This window comes from Nicotiana tabacum, chromosome 2 (assembly GCF_000715075.1).
Source record: "Nicotiana tabacum cultivar K326 chromosome 2, ASM71507v2, whole genome shotgun sequence".
Classification (NCBI taxonomy): Eukaryota; Viridiplantae; Streptophyta; class Magnoliopsida; order Solanales; family Solanaceae; genus Nicotiana; species Nicotiana tabacum.
The window spans coordinates 128,135,365-128,154,635 of record NC_134081.1 but is presented as its reverse complement, the minus strand read 5'-3'; the positions used below and the strand labels follow the sequence as shown (position 1 = coordinate 128,154,635).

The following is a 19,271-nucleotide window of genomic DNA, read 5'->3' as shown; positions in this document are numbered from 1 at the left end:
GCCATGCCATGACCGTTCCTCATTTTTTGGTGTTTTACGGCCATAAAATTGGAATTCCGCCCGATTCCCATATTTTCATGTGTTATAGCCCACGCCTTCCGTGTGGGCCCGAGATTCAGGACCCTAATCGCCCAAAAATTATCCGGGCCATCAAATATGATCTAAGGAACCATAGTCACCGCCCGCCATGACCGGTCCTCCTTTTATTTTTGCGTTTTACGGCCATAAAATTAAAATTTTGCCCGAATCCCATATTTTCGTGTACTATAGCCCACGCCTTACGTGTGTGCCCGGGCACCCGAACCCGGATCGCCCAAAAAATTTTCGGGCCATCAAATGCGACCTATGGAACCATAGTCACCGCCCCGCCATGACCGTTCCTCATTTTTTGGCATTTTACGGTCCTAAAACTGGAATTCCGCCTAATTTTAATATTCTCGTGTGTTATAACTCATGCCTTTCGCATGGGCCCAGAACTCCGGACCCGGATCCATCAAATACGATGTAAAGAACCATAGTTTCCGCCCCTCCATGACCGTTCCTCATTGTTTGATATTTTACGGCCATAAAACTGAAATTCCGCTCAATTCCCATATTTTAGTGTGCTATAACCCACGCCTTTTGCGTGGTCCCTGACCCTTGGACCCGGATCGCTAAAGTATTTCAGGCTATCATATACGATCTAAGGAACCATAGTCATCGCCCCGCCATATTCGTTACTCGTGTTTCAGTGTTTTGCGGCTATAAAATTGGAAGGCGTGGGCCTTTCCCCCCAGATTCGAATCGCCTAAAATTTTTCGGGGCCACCAAATACGACCTGAGGAACCATAGTAATCACCCCGCCATTACCGTTCCTCCTTTTTTTTGTATTTTACGGCCATAAAACTAGAATTCCGCGTGATTCCTATTTTTTCATATGTTATAGCCCACACCTTCCGCGTGGGCCCGGGCCTCCAGACCCAGATCACCTAAAAATAATTCGTGCCATCAAATACGACCTAAGGAACCATAGTCATCGTTCCTCCATGACCGTTCCTTATTTTTTCGCGTTTTACGATCATAAAACTGAAATTCCATCCAATTCCCATATTTTTGTATGTTATAGCCCACTTTTTCCGCGTGTGCCCGGCCCCCCGGATGCGGATCGCCTAAATTCCTTCCGTGCCATCAAATACGACCTAAGGAACCATACTCACTGCCCCGCCATGACCGTTCCTCCTTTTTTTAGGTTTTACGGCCATAAAACTGGAACTCTGCCCGATCGCCTAAAAATTTTCGAGCCATCAAATACTACCTAATGAACCATAGTCACCGCCCCGCCATGACCGTTCCTCGTTTTTTGGCGTTTTACAGTCATAAAATTAGAATTCACCCCAATTCCCATATTTTCGTGTCCTATAGCCCACGCCTTCTGTGTGGGCCCGGGCCTCTGTACCCGGATCGCCTAAAAAAATTTCGGGCCATCAAATACGATCTAAGGAACCATAGTCACCGCCCCGCCATGACCGTTTCTCTTTTTTATCATTTTACGGCCATAAAACTGAAATTCAGTCCGATTTTCATATTTTTGTGTGCTATAGCCTACGTCTTCCGCGTAGACCCAGCCTCCAGACTCAGATCACCTAAAATATTTCCGGGCCATCAAATAAAGGGTTGGGTTGGAGGCATCTGTTTTAGGGATTTTGGTTTGGATAATTTTGTACTCCCTAATAAATAAATTTGGTAGCAAGTTGTCAATTGTCACATCGTGCATTCAATTTTAAGAAACAGTATCCTTTGAACCAACAAGCATACATCCATATCTTGATAAATACTACTTCAATGATAATCTCTGTATTCATGTTTATTCACATGTTTTCTGAGGAGGATAGAGATTTGTCCTCTTCTCCCTACCCCCAACATTTATTTTATCCATTAAAGCTAAAGCCTACAATCAAGATTCCTCTTCGTTTTAGCATTCATTTTTTGTGTGTTTGTCAAAGGCTTTCTGAGACATGCTTAAGCCTTGAAACTCATTACAAATTAGGTTGTGTGCTTTGGCTCGCTCAAACTGTATTTTAGTGTATGCACCAAGGCATTAAGACATGTACCTCAACTTTCTTTATTAAAGTTCTGGTTTATTTGCACAATCCACTTAATGCCTCATAGATTGTAGCGCCTTTTATTTTTATTTCTCGTATTTGATAACACTAATGATTGAGCTCATTCTTTGTGCACTATACCTACAAAATTGAATATTGATACAAGAACAATTAAAATAGGCCAAATACCTATACGGTCCCTTAAACTTGGCTCCAGTTTCCATTTAAACACTTCAACTAAGGCCAATACCTATTATACACTTTAACTTAATGCAATATGTACCTATTAAACACCTCTCACTCACCCAGTGTAAAAAGATAAGTGCGTGTTGTTCACTTTCAGTGGTGCAACATCGAATTAAAGAGTGACACGTGGTTGTGCCCATTTTCTTTTTTCTTTATTTAAGGTTAAATAATTCAAATTGAAAAAGATTTAAAAAAAATTAAAAACTTTACTCGCCCCACCCACCTACCAAACACATCTTTTCCGGACATCCATTTCTTTTCCCCTCTCCTTTCTCAAGCTATCTGCTTCTTCCCTACCCATTTATATTTTTCCACCTCTCTCTAGCTATGTCCAAACAAAAAGCATATTGTTGTGTTCTTGGTTGGAAAATCTTCATGTTTGTAGCTGTACATATTCGGCGTTAAATTTCACATCTGGACGGAAAATTCCGATGCCGGCGAAATCGTTGGATTGAATTCCATGTTTGTAGCATCAAAATTAATTCATGTTTTTGATGTCTGAAATTGCAGGATTTTTCTTGTTGAGTTTTATCGGTGAAAAATCGGATTAATTTTACAGAGTTGATGTTTGAAATTGCTGCGCTTTTCTTGCTGGGTTTCTCTTTGCAAAATCTACTCGAGTTTGCTTGATTATTTTCTAAAATTGCTGAGTTTCTTTTCTGTTTCCTCTGAAAAATGAGTTTGAGCTATTCCTTGACTTGTAAATAATTCGAATTTGAAATGAATTCTAAGGTGTCTCTCTGTAATGAAAAGATAATCCAGAAATAAAGTTTAACACTACTGCTTCGAGTTTGGATTTCAATATTTATCTCAGTCTCGTTTGATAAATCATTTCTGGGTTTTACTCTTCTTCGTTGGCATGTAAGTAATTCTTTGAAGTGAATTAGTAAGTTAATCAATGTTGGAAGTAAGATGAATCTATAAAAAGGCCCTAGAGGAAATTAAGAGGAAGAAAGTCTTGTGGCATATGGAGGTAGCGATGAGAAATGAAGGAGAAAGAAAAAGAATAAAAAAAAGTATGTCAAGAAGAAAACAGAAAAAATATAACATTTCTTGTTCACGCGCCGAACTCTTAAGTGCAAATAACACATCGTGCCACCTGTCATGAGGTGTTTAATAGGTGCATAATATACTAAGTTAAAATATACAATAGGTACTGGCGTTAGTTGAAGTGTCTAAATGAAAACCGAAGCCAAGTTTAAGAGGCCGTATAGGTATTTGGCCTCTATATATACATATAGTAGGATTATATAGACAAAATAAATTTTCCTTTCACTGGCTTATGGGTTCGGGGTATTAGTCTGTTTAAGTTACTAGATTCTAAATTGATAATTTGTTCATATTTAATGAATTTTTTAAGACAAATAAATAGTTTGGACCAAAGCTACTGGGTTCGGCCGAACCCGTATTTCGCATGCTAGCTACGCCCCTGATAGTAGGACCATTGAGAAGACTAGAAGCTTTTCTATGGACCCCCTTCCCGCCCCTCCCCTTCAACCCACCATTGTGTTGATTGTGGTGGCGTTTCAACTAACAGGGTCCAGAGTCCAGGCATTGTCTTATTACTGCCTCTAAATTGTCGACAAGGATGCAATATCTAACCTTATATCCATTTGATGTTCTGTCTCAATTCTGTTCCTGATCAGAAATCCGAAAATACGGTCACTGTTCACCATTTGTTTCGTGAAGAATTTAATCTCGAAGGCAAGAAACCGCACCCTGAGGTGAAATTGTAGGATCGTGAAAATGGACTCTTAGTCACGAAAACATAGATGGTGAGAGAAGTTATTGCTGCAGCTATCACAAAAAAATAATATAGCAAGAAGCTCTTACTTTGTTTGCAGGTGGCAAAAGTAAACCTCTTTGCAAACCATTCATTCGCGTCCTGTATTTAGCTTTGCCAGTTAGAATCTTCCAATAGTAGCTTTATTCTGAAGTGCTAACTTTGCCATCGAGGCAGACAGAGTTCTCCTTCAATGTGAAGTACAAACTTTGAAATGAGGATGCACGGAACTGTGCCAAAGAACACATTTCCACTTACCGCATACAAAAAGAAAGGGGAGGAGAGAATTTGTGGAGCTTTATTAAGGGGTGGTTGGAGTATTAGCAAATTTAGGCACTGGAATACTCCACCTGAAAAGTCAAGGTTCAGTTGTATACATACAACTATAATTGCTACATCACTTTAATCAATGATCGTCTATTTACAGAGTGATACTGAGAGGGCTGTTTTGACACAAACCCAGAAAAACAAAAAAAAAAATCTAACTAGAGAATATAAACAATTGCATTACAGATGGACAAGATTTTATATAGCAGCTAAGTGGGAAGTAATGACGTATCAAAAATAAATGCCAGGGAATGTTGGCAGATAGATCAGTAAGGGCTCTGCATTTTGCAACCTCTCCGATGTATCAAAGAAAACCACCCGATGTTGGTGCATAGAAGGAGCTTCATGATTATGAATTGTCCGGTCAGTCAACCTCCTTTGCACTCCTGTCCCCCAGCATCAGAATGCCATCAGGTATATATTACTATTTGCTTTTCCTGGTTCTGAATTTTATTTAACTATCATGAATCACGGGATCCTTGGATCAGCACACTGATACGCTTAGAACTGTCTGCACGCAGGATATCTCCTTTGGGTCCAATCTGTATGAAAAATCATTTCCAAGATCTCAAATCTCTTAACACAGGCAGGTATTCAAGGGAAACTGTAACCAAGTGAGCTGATAAAACTGCGGAAAAACCAGGCATTCTTTACACGAGAAAAACAAATACCTCATTTGGAGTTTCAGGCGAGAACCACCGCAGTAGTATTCCAAGATGCACAACAGCAGGAATTAGCTTGAAAAGCAATGGTGTGGTCACCTATAGAATTGACTTGGAGTGAGGCCCAACATATCAGCATAGAAACAAAAATGAAAGATAAAGTAGAACCATTAAATTTTATTACTGTTGAGCCTTTCCCTAAAAGATTCTCTTTATTGTCCCATCTAATAACTCATAAGTCGTCTTCATCGCCAAATTATTAGTTTAGTTGTCAAAGACATATTGAAGCGGTACTTATTCAAGGTTTGGCTGATAACTCTAGCCTAAGCATTGCAAATATAATTTCCAACAATATCTTGACTAAGGGTAAAAGATTCAAAATTCAGACTCTAGGCTTCAACAACTAGGAATCCTATTTGTTAGTCCTCTAGAATCCAAAAATAGATCATGGAGTCCATAAATATTTCCCAAACCCCCGTGCAGAAGCTCGTGCACATGAATGCAACCCCCTTTCCCGGAATTGAAGTGCTTGTAAAGCTGGCTCACCTGTTTAATCAACTATTCTAAAGTACATTTAGCCCATCATAAGCACATAAAACTTCATGCAACTAAGTACCAGTAAAATTAAAATTTTGGTAAAATCTGCAGAAACCTTTTCATTTGCAATCCAGATTGTTTGGTGTTCAAGATTTTCACCAGGATAACTGTAAAAGATGTTTAACACTCAAACACGCTTAGTTCAGGAAGAGTCTTGATATGTTCTTTATGCCTAACCACTGACACCCACCCCCTACCATGACAGAATTATGAAAACCCCTTGATGCAGAGCTCATGAGTCTTCCATTATTTCTGAAGCACTAGCTCTTTACCTCCCCAAAGAGAACATGCATTGTCGCAGGTCCAGATTCTAGTCAATTGATCACTCATAGAAAGGTAAACAAGTACCAAAAGCAAGAAGGCAAGCAAAACTTCAACACAGTCTCAAAAGTATATAAGGTACAGCTACTGTTGCTAGAAAAGAGAATAACAGTAAACATACCAAGCTAAGTGCAGTTGTGCCCAGAAGCAGCATATACACTTTACCCTGCAGCGTCAACAAATTCCATTACTCATCCCAAATCAGCAGTCGATAACTCAACAATGATTGAATTTTACATAATTGAGAGTGGCAACAAGGAAAGGAATACAACGTATTAGTAAATTAATTTCAATTCCATCAAATCACACAATTCCTACAAAATGGTATTAAAAATATCATATGATATCACATTATTGTAGACATCAACAGAAAAAAAAAATCATATTGCTTAAAAGGGCATACTAAACCAGCACCTCAATTAGATGAAGATTTGAAGCACGGCTAAGAAGAACAAAAGCAAACTCTCCTATTTGAGCCAGAGACATTCCAACCTTACCATACAAAAAAAGTTAGTAACAGAAATTATGGGTAGAAAAGAACAGATACTAACAGCTGTTTTATATGTTGAAAAGAGTTTAGAAATTATGACCTCATATGACTTGGAAAACTTACTAGAATTGCAGCCTTATTGGTGTAACCAAAACCCTTGACAACTGCGGCAATCACTATAGTTTTTATAACGATGACCAATATAACAGCTGCTACTAAGATATCAATGTGATTCCAAAGAAAATGAACATGGATAAGCATTCCAATGCTAGCTAGAAAAAGAGCAGCAAAGAAGTTCCGTATAGGTTCAACCTGCAACAAAATGAAAACACAGCTAAGAATAAGGCATGTAGTGCAGATGGTTTAACAATGTAACCATAGGCTACGAATATGTGAAATCCGCATCTTCCAGCATGCCTACGACATATATGGAATTGTTAGAGAAAATTATTTCCTCAGAGAGAAGAAAACAGTTATGCTCAAAGCCTGAACACATAAAAATAGGTCCGCAGCAACATGGGCAACCCATCCCAACTTCTAAAGATGGAATTTATACAATTCTAGAGACTAAGTGCCCGAATAGAGCGGAAAAGTCTTAGATAAGCAAAGTTCCTTCTTCAGATGGATCTTTATCCTCTCTCTTACTGAGCCTTGCTAGGGGCAAGGGCTATGCTATTTTATTAGGCTAGGAAGGAGAAAGCAGACTGGGTAGGAGAATCATTGAGGAAAATGAAAATTGGGAAAGTCCACTTTTGAGATGGAAAAGAGAGAGAGAAGAGGTGGAGTATTCGCCGAGGTTCTGTGTTGTTGAAGCAAATTGGGAACCAAGGAAGAAGGCTGAGATCGGTAGTGATAAGCTATTATTGCTTAGATAAAAGACGGGGAGGATGTTGATCACTATCCACTACACTAATAATTTCATTACAGCGTTATGGAAATTAGCATATTTCTTATTTAACTTCCAATTGGGTGTTCCTAAAACCGAGGCAACAATGATGACAGGTTCGGGGTCACGCAGATTGAAAGCTGGAAAATGAGGTTATTGAATGTCTCCATTTTGCTTTTTCAGGTTAATATAAGATAGAGACAAAGATAAAGAAGAAATTTTGAAGGGGCCATTTGTATAGATAGTTATTAGGCTCTTCAAGACTTAATATATACATGCATTTGTAAGAATGACATCGTTATGATATAAAATTACTGAATACTTTGGTTAACAGAAAAGATGCACACAAATTTTAACTTGTGCTATTTGGGATTGTTAAGACCGACTGATCAATCAATCGAACATGCCTTATCCCAATCTAGTTGAGGTCCATCAGATGAATCCTCTTTTATCCATTCCAGTCTAGAGGATTATTATATTTTCTAATCTTTGAATCTGTTAATTTATTCTTCTCTGAAAAACTAAAATCTCATCAATTTTTTATACTTGTTCCACTTAGATAATGTTCAAAATAGCGATACAGCTAAGGAATCATCCTCTCTACCTCCACAAGATAGGGTAAGGTCTGCATACACACTACCCTCCCCAGACTCCACTTGTGGAATTACACCGGGTTCGTTCTTGTATTGATACAGTTAAGGGTCAATTGAGAATCTTTGCCTAGAAACACAAGTTGTTCTTCAGTATCTTGCACATAGATAACGTCATAACGATAGCAATGAGAGAGACATGAGGAAAAGCAAAACGCTTATGAGATATACGAGATGAAAAACCTGTTCAAGTGTATGTTGAGCAAGATCGGTTGTTGATATCATCACTCCAGCAGCAAAAGAACCCAGCTCAAGACTCAAACCCAGTTTATCACTACACTGAGATGCAACAGTCCATTTAATCCACAAGTTGGTCATATCCAGGAGATAATAAGAGGTTAAAAAGTTGAGAACCACGCATTTGCTATTCAAAGATATGAAAAAGAGACAAACCCAAGCAACAAGCAAGCAGAAAGCCACAGATGCAAGTTGATACAGTTCATTAGTCTGCAAAGAATTCAGTAAATCAGTCATATATAGAAACAGTTGTGACATAAAAGATGTGTTATTCCAACAGATGCAAAGTTACCTGCGATGATAGGCCTATCATTAGCTTAAGAAACCAAGGTACACAGGTGCGGCATAATACTGACAAAATGGTCAAGAATATGACCAGAACGACCAATCTGTAATCAAAAGGATAGTAGCAGTCAAGGACAAGATTCACATTTAAAATGTTTAATACAGTCAATAGCGTAGAAGAACAGAAGGAAAATCAGGAATCGTGCTCTTATTCTTTTTTTGTTTTGGGGGGGGGGGCCGAGTAGAGGCTAAAGTGAAGTTGGAAATTTTGTTCTACTGCAGTGAAAGTGTGAAACTAATCAACAAAAGTGGACTTTAGATTTATGGAATGGCATAATGGAATGTGCCCTGTAATAAATATGTTGAGTTTAAGAGATATGTCTTAAGTGTTCAGAACAGATCAACGGGATCCAGAATGACTCACCACCTGATTTTTTACTGGTTTCGCACAAATCTAACAGGTTCAGTAAGTAGTTGGCCTAAGCTATAATGAGTTTTCACACTTAAGGTGTCAAACTAATACGAAGCATTGCAGTTTCACCTCTCAGCTTTTGAAGTCTTTATAAACATGTTGGGACTTAACTGGTCAATGCCTAAGAAATTGAAACTACTTCAATGATGCTGCAACGTGGTGCAACGTGGCTTTGGTGCAACGTGGCTTTAGTTACAATGAAGTACAGTTGTATCTCTTTACTTTCTTTTTGGTGCAACGTGGCTTTAGTTAATAATGTAGAGGCTATGACTGATTTTTGAGCTTATTATACAACCTGCGATGCAGCTATATTTTAAGGCTAAACTTATCAATAAAAGCTATACTTAAGGCTATGCTTGATTTTTTGAGCTTATTACACAAGTTGTGTCATGGGCTGCTTTCCATCATCGACCCATGACCCCTTGGACGCGCCCCGTGGCGTCCCGGCAAGCCTCACAACGCCTAGCGCCACGGTCGGCCCCGTGGTCTCGGCAGCGCCAAGTGACAAGCGTGCATGCGCCTCTGTCGCCCCACCGATAATCAGTGCCAGCGGCCGGCGAATGCCATCAGTGCCGCGCGCATAAACCATCATGTTGCCAATAGCGCCGCACGCACAGACAGTGCCCCGCGCGCAGATCCAATGCCAAGCACCAGCGCCCGGCCGCTGGCAGATCCAAATAGTACTGCGCGCGCCAACAGCAATGCGCGTGCAGACCCTGATGCTCAAGACAAAGTTGTTGCCATCGGACTTGCTTCCACCTTGTAGAAGATTAAGTCCTTTTCATTGTAATTATAGAGTAATTTTACTTCATTCATTTTCAGTGTGCTTCTACAGCTTTCTTAGGTCAACTCATGTAACTTTGGTTTATTTTTTTTTAAGCATTATTAAGGGGGACCAAAACATTCAAGCAATCAAACAATTCTTTGTATTGGTGTCTCTCCCCCCCGACACCGCATTTGCATTTTGTAATAGCTTTCATCATCATCAATACAATTATCAGCTTTCATCATCATTACTCATTTTTGCTTCTCAATTGCTCACGACATTGGTTTTCCCGTACGGCACTGACAATCTAGTCTAGATACGGAGGGGACCTCAGTTGGCGCATAGCAACCGCACTGACATCGGTTGCTTAGCCTTACGTCGCCCTTCCAAGGAACTTCAGGAAGGCGTCGCGTAACAGTTGTGATGCAGATATACGGTACATACCTCAGAGCATATACTTGTAGCTGGAAATAAACAAAACTACCTCTTACTGATTAAGAGAAAAAGTGTCAAACAAGGTAATAGTTTAAGATTAATTTGAAAGCTCTTTTGTTTGGCATCATAATTGCCAGATACCCACCATAGATATCATAATCTCACCTCTAAGGATGACGAAAACAGAACAACATATGCATTATGGAGATACAAAAGAATTCTTTAATGCATGTAACAACATATTGTTTCACATAAAAAAAAATCTGCATTCCAAATTCAAAAATTATTCAACCACCACTGCTTACAGTTTTGCCATGGAAAGCATTCCTTGAAGAGCACCGGAACTACCACCTAGAATAGGAAGCAGTGCAAATAGCAAACCCACCGTGCAATCCTGGAAGCCAGAGATATCTCAATAGTTCAATCAGGGAAGAACTCTTGAGAAAAAGAACAAGAAAATTCTGACAAGGAAATTTTTTGGGTATAACACATCCATGTGAAAGGAAACACTTTTTTTATAAGAAACATCCATGCGAAAGACAACAGTGAGCCAATATTTTGTCAAAAACATTGCTATATTCACAAAAGAGAAGGATAGCTGAGACAGACCTGCAGAATAAGAGTTCCAATGGTGACTTGCCCATAGAGGGTATTAACACTATTTCTTTCCATCAAAAATTTTAACACCTGTTATTCAGAAAAAGATAAAGATCTTCAGTACATTTATTAGAAGCATTACTAATTAAAGCATAATGAGCCCTTTACAATATTTTCAGTCCATAACATCCAATAAGGGGATTCAACATTCAAAATTCATTCCCTTCCGTAGTTTTCCCCTTTTCCCAACTCAGTTATTAGCCAGATATGAAGGAAAATATCTTGTGTTTAGTGGATTCAGAGAGCCAGAAATCCTCAAAATTCCAGTGAGATGGCTTCTCTACATTCTGAAAGGGAATACTGAAACAACTTTGCAGTTACTCTTATTTCTTGGGTTTTTTAATACCTCTAATCACATTTCTTAACAGCAAGTGAGGCACAAAACTGATGCAGGCAGAAACTATGCTTATGCATCATTTATTGTGATATTAGAAAATTTTCAAATTGGAGTGAATCCCATTGCACATCTTTCTGTAATACACTTTTTTATCAGTACATCTTCCTATAATACACCACTTTTCAGATTATTCAAAAAATCTTTCCTAAAATGAGGATGTTACTTCCTGTCTTACAGCACTCAACAAGGTCCTAACATTTCGTAAAAGTAAAGATATAGGGTATTGAACCCAAAATACAAAATGATTCATGCATCTGCGGCATCAATTTTCTGTCTCCTTTCCTCAATTATACCTTAGGTAAATTTAACTATCAACTGAATTTTTTTCCATTTTCCTCTAGGAACGCATAGGGAAGCTTTCATAATTTGGAAGAGGTATTCTCAGTTCTACCCCCCTAACATGAAAATTGAATAAAAGCCCATGACTAAATACTTGATGGTACAATCAATTAAAGTGGAAAGATAAATTCAAAAACGACATCAACTTGCCACTGCTGTCGAAGACATTGATAAGAAGACGCCGACAAAAACACCTTCAGATGCTTCCCCACCGCATAACTGTAAGTATCATTGATTCATGGTTATGAATAGAATGGACGTTATATTTTGCATAACTGGAGCTCTGGAGCTTTAAACATAGAGACAACATTTTAAAAATGCAGATTCCCGTAGCTGAACTGCATGTTGAGAAGGTAGCTAAAAAAAAGGTGATAATAGAAATCACATACCGAGGCTGTTATCCCAGACAAACACATGAAGAGAAAAATTTGGAGTAACCCTCCTAGCACAGCAACAGCTCGAACAATGCGAAGCTACAGTTACAAGTTAAAAATGCACTTCTGCTTTCACTCTACGTAATAACATACAAAATTGTCTTAATCTAGAAAATCAAAAGCAAACCTTCGCTGTGGAGAACTCCAAACCCAATGCAAATAGAAGAAAAATAACACCAAATTGAGCAACTGTTTCCACCTGAATGATGTAGCCACTGGATATTAGGAAACACGAATTTAGAAGACCTAACCTTTTTTTTTCTGATAAGGAAATATAGAAGACCTAATACCAGTTAGACCATTAGCACAACATTAGATGGGGATGGTCCAAAAGACAACTTAATTAACATAAAAGTACTATAAGCACAAAAATCATATCAGGAGGCTACGCTGTTAAGCAGTTCAGTAAAGAAATTGAATTTCCAGGAAGCGGTAATTGTAAGATGGCTAGTAAGCGGCTCTCCAAAAATATATTTGCACCTCAAAACTCTGAAAAAGTATGCAATGACTCATTAGCACTTACAGATCACAAACTTCTAAAAGGAAAATTTATAACATGTGCAAGTTCACAAAATTCAGTGAGGGGCTAAAGTGCAAGAATAAAAGAGGCCTACTAGGGTCACTGATTCAACAATGGAAGGCAGAGTTCTATTGTTTCTAAGAGACCAAAGTGTAAGATTGGAACCAGAGAGCAATCTGTCAAATTTGGCCAAACATATGAGTGGACTGCAATAGGCCTGAAAGACTGTAAAGTGATCTTTGGGACAAAAGGAGCTAACGATATAAAGAGTTCGTTAGTGGCCACAACTGTTTCTCAGGCTTAATTCTTTTACAAAGCAGTGACTTAAACTGGGTTTTTGGGGGAGACATGAAAATAGGAGCACAAAAGAGTACATCCTTCGTAGGCCTCATCTGGTTCCACTTAATGGAGGTCTGGATCTGCCTACTAAGTATGTTTTCTTTTCACAACCATTTACTAGCTCTTAATAGGTCTGAATCATTAAGATCTTGTACAAAGGCTTAAAAGCATTCAGACGCTCATTCAAAGAAAAAAGGAGACAGTATTAAGCTTCTCTAGTCTCAACTTTCTTATTCCCAATCTGATAAAAGTTCTCTTTTCTTATTCTATCGAAAAGATGACTTTTTACTCCAAACTAATGAGAGAATTTTCAAGTAAAAGGAGCAAGCTAACCATCCTCCATGTGGTGGCAGTTATACTAGGGCTAAGTGAATACTATAAGAAAAACATCAAGAAAAAATATTCTTGTTTTCTACTGACTGGGATGTATAGTTGAGGTACATTTGACATTCTATCCTCCTTAAGACTCTGTCAGATCATTTTCCTTCAATCTGGGACAGTGGGAGCAAAGATAGTCCCACTTCGATATGAGAATATGTGGCCGAGATCAATGGTTTTGTAGACATGGTCAAGATTTCCTGGAGTCTTATGATGTGACGGGAATTCCAAGTTACATTCTGACAAAAATACTAAAGCTGCTGGAAATACTTGGCGTGGGACGGCACCACTTTTAGCCATCTAGGAAATAGGAAGTCTGCAATAGTAGAAAGCCTTATGAATCTTGACAGAGCGCTAGACGAAAGTATCTTAACACTTTAACAGAGGAGGAACAACTGCAAAAAAAAAAAAAAAAAGGACACTGAATATCCAGGTTGGAAGAATCTAATGGAGGCAAAATTCAAGATCTCTTTGGCTCAAACAAGGGGATAAAAGCAGAAAAAATTTCCATAAAATAGCCAATGCCCACAGGAGATACACCATGTTGATAAGCTAAAGATCACTGGGGAGATCTGAGAGGCGCAAGAATCTAACAGAGAAGAGATGTTGAAGTTTATCACTTTACAAGGAGCAAAGAGATGGACTTCCTTCCAAAGTGATGCCATCCCTAGAAAATTTGAAGAAGAAATGAGCTGGTAGTTCAATGGGGTATAAAGCACATAGGCCTGATGGGTTCTCCATGCCCTTCTATTGGAGGTGCTGGGAAGTTATCAAATCCTGACTCAATTATTCCATCAGTTTGAAAGCTTAGAAAAAGCTTTGATGCCTCATACAATGTCCTGATCCTCAAGAGAAGGAATAATTAGAGTTTAAGGACTTCGGCAGTTTCTACCGTAAATTTGCTAAGTTGCTTATTATGGTGATGGACAAGCTGATAACAGACACACAGCTAACATTTACCCAAGGGAGGCAGAATATTAATGCAATACAGATTGCAAATAAGTGCCTACTCAATGTCTATGCAAACTAGACCAAATAAAAGGTATTACGGGATTACATAATCTTTGTCAGTTTAATGAATCAGACTGGAAATCAACATACCTGCACCATTTCACTGACAAAGTTAAAACCCCCAGGTCCAATTACAGATCCTGCCAGCAAATATCCTGTGAAAACCTGAAAGATATTAACAGGATAGGACTTAATTGTTTCTGAAGTTTAATGCATAAATTAAGATGTGTAAAAGCAGCCAAGATAATATCATCAGCATGTAAAATAGCACAAATGCAGAAGAAAATAAAAGAGGCTATCCAGTTAGCATAAAAAACATGCAAAGGATGAATTAACACACCGGTTGTCCAGCACAAGCAAAGGCAATGCCACCACAAGTTGCAGAAACAATGACAACAACTAGATCTGATATTAATCTGCCAATTGATTTACAGTAAAATCAGATCAGTTAAAACAATATAGCTCCTCTTAACAGAACAGTCTTCTTTTTTCATTTAGTTCAGAATGACCAGGATGTAGGGAAGAATATAGCTAACCTCAAGTCTAGCTGCAGCACTGGAAACTTCGACTTGGGATTAGACATGATAAAGACATTATCCTGATGGGGGAGCAGGAGTGAAGGCACCAGTTAGTAAATCGTGTTCACTAATCCATAATCATCTCTGACTACTACTAGTGCTCCAGTGTGACCTATTAGCAGACCCAATACTTTCTAGATGCAATAGGTACCTTTCGATCTATCAAGGTAGGTGTGTCTTCAGCTCCATTGTCATTCTCCAGGTGGAAAACATCATGCAACTGGAACGACCTAATATAAACCAGTTATTCCAACACCATTCAGTCTTTTCACTTCCAATAACATGGAGACTATTGAAAGTAGCATAGCATGTACCGAATACAAGATTTAAACTTACTTTTCCTCCTTCGTCTCATTCTTCTTGGGCTTGACCCTAGCAACAGTTTCCAAAACTGCCTGAGAAATGAAGCATTTCAAGAAATATTCAGGTCAAAGTGATAACATCAACAGGAAAACACATCTTAAGATTCTTCTCTGACACTTCATATTTAAATGGCAAACTACATGGTAAGCAAAGAATAAAGCCTTAAGCTAAGGAATAATGCACCGTTTAAAACAATCTACTAGCACAATAACTCAAAATAACATCTAGTTACCGATTTTGAGAATCTTTTCTCACAATAGCAGCCACGTTAATCTGTATCTAGCTCTCAGGAACAAGAACAACCAATTAACTCCAAGATCAAATTCCTTATTTCATAAATTTATATACAACATAATAGCACTTCATTCTTTTTACTTCCCAAAGACCCTCGATGTTTTATTAGCAATTCTTGTCAATTGCAGATTTTCATCTTTTCACATAAACAACCGGTAAATATCACAATATCATTTAGCTAACAAAAGCATTCTACTTCATTGTAATCAAAAGTGTGTTGTGCCTAACTTGAACTCCAAGCATCACCATTACCATGCACCACATTCCACAACTTGGTTTACTGGAGTATATGGATTAAGCTTCAGTCTCAATATGCGCAGACCAACCGCTGAACCTCAGATCATAGCACCAACACTTATCTCCTTCAACTAAGAGAAGCCCAACCAGTTGGTAATAAATGATTCTTCGGCTGATTAACAGATGCTAATTGACCAAAAGAGCAAAACAGAAATTTTAGGAAAAGAACTGCAATGAGAACAAGAATGTACTTTGTCAGAGAAGATGGTCCTAATTGCAGTCCAGAAAACTCATCCTTGAATAATAGTTCTTTAAATAGCTCCCATTTATAGCTAAATAGTAAAACCGCTAAAATTGTAGCAAACAAATACATTATAAACCCCTCAAAAAGCAATTAAAGTTCCAGATCAGCAATCAGACTACAAATATCTTATCCAAGAACTATTTCGAGGAACAGCTAACCGGAGAACTATTGCAATAACTTCTCGTTCAAGATTTACAAGTCATAGGCGCCAAATTATTTTCACTATTTCAGACAATTCGAAGGAAGTAGGGGCAAACCTCTTGATCTGCCACGCTGTTGTTGAAGCTTCTGGGATCAGTTGCTGAAATGAAAAATAAATAAATAATAGTATGAGAGAACAGAAGAAAGACCAGAACGGGCGCTACTGAATCCTAAATCACAAAATCGTTTACAGAAACTTTATCACCAGCTTTAGAGGTAGGTTTATCGAGTTTCAAATAACATATCAGAGAATAAACAACAAAATCAAAAAAGAGAAGATCTTGCCGCATAAATGTAACGACACGTACAAGTACCAACACTGTCAGTCCAGCTAGTAATTCCAGTCAAATTGTTTCCCAAAGAGAACATATTATCCAGATTTAATAGTGTAAATAGTAAAGAGGTAAACTTGAAGACTAGTGGGAAATAGCTACTCAAACATGCAATTTTAGCTCCCGCATTGCATGTTTTGTTGGATTCAAGTTCTCTCAAGCCGAGACATTGCATTGGATATAACCCTAAAAAATGAAGAGTAGGATTTGAACTAACCATCGGACTTGTCGTCAGTCTCGTTGAACTCCTTTTCGAGAGCTCGATCGATCATGTTAGCGAAGCTAACTTCCGTAGATCTAGACGAGTTGAATTCAGAAGCATTTACGACGTCGTCTGCATCTTCAAGCTTCGCATCAGCATCAGCATCAGAGAGAACGCATTGGAAGGAGAAAGTGAGAATGAGGAGGAGAACGAAGAGCCCTCTCATTTGCACTGGACGTTAGAGAGAGAAAACTCTGATGAGGGTTTTAGAGAGAGAGAAGGTAACTTTTTATGTGAAGAAAGTGGAAAAAGGGTGGGGTGAGTGGCAGCCGATTGAAGTTAACTAACCGTCGTCGAACTCAAGAGTGTTTTCACGTTCACGTTTCGCCAAACGGAGGGAAGTTTTGGGAGAGAGATTGAGGGAGAGAGAAAGAGGAAAGCATCGGGCCCCGGGAGAAGTTGAGTGAAAGTACAAAAAAGTCCTCCTTCGTATTCGCTTCTTGTGATTCCCGTCAGGTGTTCCACACGAGGTTTTAGCACGTGCAACAAACGCTCCGGTGACAACCGCTTCGACGAAGGCGACTAGTGGTGGTCAACCTTAGTCAGATCTGAGAAACATTTTGACCAATCTTTATCCGAAAGCAAACGAAATTCGTTAGGAAATTAACAAAGGTGAATGAATTGAAAAAGGATAAGTTCTTTTTTTGTGAAGAAAATCTTTATCTAATTCTACAATTCAAGGAGAGAATTTTTAAAACCGAAAAAACTACATAATGTTAAACCACAAAAAGGTAAAATATTTCATAATGTTATGAAAATATTATATTTAAATATTATATTGTGGATGTTCATTGATTACTCCGCTATAGATATCCATTTATTACTCTATTGAAATTTATCTACAAGCAGCTGATGCAGGCAGGTTGCAAGCAACTCAATGAAATGATTTGCAGCAGTTTTTTATTAAACAAGTAGGTTGTAAGCAGCTCATGCAGACAACTTACAAGCAGCTGATGCAGGCAGGTTGCAAGCAACTCAATGAAATGATTTGCAGCAACTTCTTATTAAACATGCAGGTTGCAAGCAGCTCATGCAGACAGCTTACAAGCAGCTAAAGAAAAGCCTCGCAGCTGCTTCATTTCTCTATAAATAGAGGATTTTTCAGTTCATTATGAACATAACTTTGAAAGTTGAATAAAATATCAATGTCCCTCTATACTTGTCTTCAGTTTATTTATTTTATAATCTTTATTTTATAACACGTTATCGGCACGAGACTCTGTCATTTTGAGCACTTACATCGAATTTAATTTCTATTTCAGTGTTCATCTCCGATGTAAGGCGACACTCTTATGTCCGTGGTCAGATCTTGTTCATTCCGAGCATCATAAGGCAGATTATATCCTTGAGGTAGTGAGTTTTTCTTCTTGACAGTAGTGATGTAGATATCACTTACATATGGAGTGGCCAAATTTACGTAATTTAATTTGAGCCTTTTGCTTATATTTTAATATTTTTATCATCGCTTGCTTGGTTATATGTTACGTATACAGTACCTATTTTGGTATTTATTTTCATCCTTATTATCTTAATAAAGGATTACAAAGTGGCTAACATTGTTAGATCCACTTAAACTCTAGCAGAGTTTGCAAGAAATATACAACCACCAGAAGTGGTTATATTTCGTATATCTCATTGTAACTAAATTTTGTTAATCACCAGAAGTGGTATATGTTTATGACCATCAGAAGTGATAATTTAGGCTTTCTATGGTTACAATTAAAGATAAGCTAGAGAAATATACTTTATATTATATGCATGTCTCGATTTGCTCCTGAAGTAGTAAATATTTTAAAAGAGGTTGAAGCATCACAATTTGATGTGATTAATGCGTGCTCAGATAATTATGTTCGATTTTCCGAAGGATGAGAATTTTTGATAAATATTAATCTATTCCCTGAAGTGAATGTGATAATATTAATAAATTCGTAAATATGAACGCGTTCTTATTGTAAATATATTACAATTCACCTCCATGAGAGTTAATATGATTGAGAGAATATATACTCAATATTTCGTATTTTAAATTTGCTCCTAAAGAAGTAACACAATTGAAATTTCCTCCTGAAGTAGGAAAATATTTTGAAGCAGTATCTTTATGTGCTTAAACAAAATAATGAGCTATTCAAAGTTATTTTTGAAGCACATTTTTATTCCCTGAAGTGAATGAAAAACACCACAACTCACCTCCTGAAGAGGTAGAATAATAGAGGATATAAATATTACTTTTGTAGCATAAAGATCATTGTCACACGTATTTGTTGTATGTAAAACATCTTGGATAATTTTATTAAGTATCATTCTAAGGCAAAAGCATTCTTGTATTATGGTTAGTTAATATATTATGGTTAGTTATTGAGTTCCCCGAAGAAAATAACAATTCGTGT

The 19,271-nt window shown here is 37.9% G+C and overlaps 1 protein-coding gene across 1 annotated transcript; it reads right to left on the bottom strand.

Moving 5' to 3' along the window:
• Positions 1–4,389: 4,389 nt before the first annotated feature.
• LOC107792322 (K(+) efflux antiporter 4) lies at positions 4,390–17,583 on the bottom strand. The gene is made up of 20 exons (XM_016614532.2): positions 16,840–17,583; positions 16,347–16,390; positions 15,228–15,286; positions 15,043–15,121; positions 14,850–14,911; positions 14,654–14,729; positions 14,404–14,478; positions 12,193–12,264; positions 12,021–12,104; positions 11,782–11,850; positions 10,848–10,925; positions 10,544–10,632; positions 8,573–8,669; positions 8,437–8,490; positions 8,227–8,322; positions 6,631–6,819; positions 6,432–6,509; positions 6,139–6,183; positions 5,109–5,198; positions 4,390–4,979 (listed from the first exon to the last, which is right to left on the bottom strand). Exons 1-20 carry the CDS (start codon positions 17,048–17,050, stop codon positions 4,899–4,901), a joined length of 1,728 nt encoding a protein of 575 aa, XP_016470018.1. The 5' UTR covers positions 17,051–17,583; the 3' UTR covers positions 4,390–4,898.
• Positions 17,584–19,271: the final 1,688 nt, after the last annotated feature.

Coding starts and splice junctions, on each gene's coding strand:
- LOC107792322 (XM_016614532.2), bottom strand. CDS start 17,050: ATGAGAGGGCTCTTCGTTCTCCTCCTCATTCTCACTTTCTCCTTCCAA. Junction 14,912..15,042: donor CTACCTTGATAGATCGAAAG/GTACCTATTGCA, acceptor CTCCCCCATCAG/GATAATGTCTTTATCATGTC. Junction 6,510..6,630: donor CCAATAAGGCTGCAATTCTA/GTAAGTTTTCCA, acceptor TTGTATGGTAAG/GTTGGAATGTCTCTGGCTCA.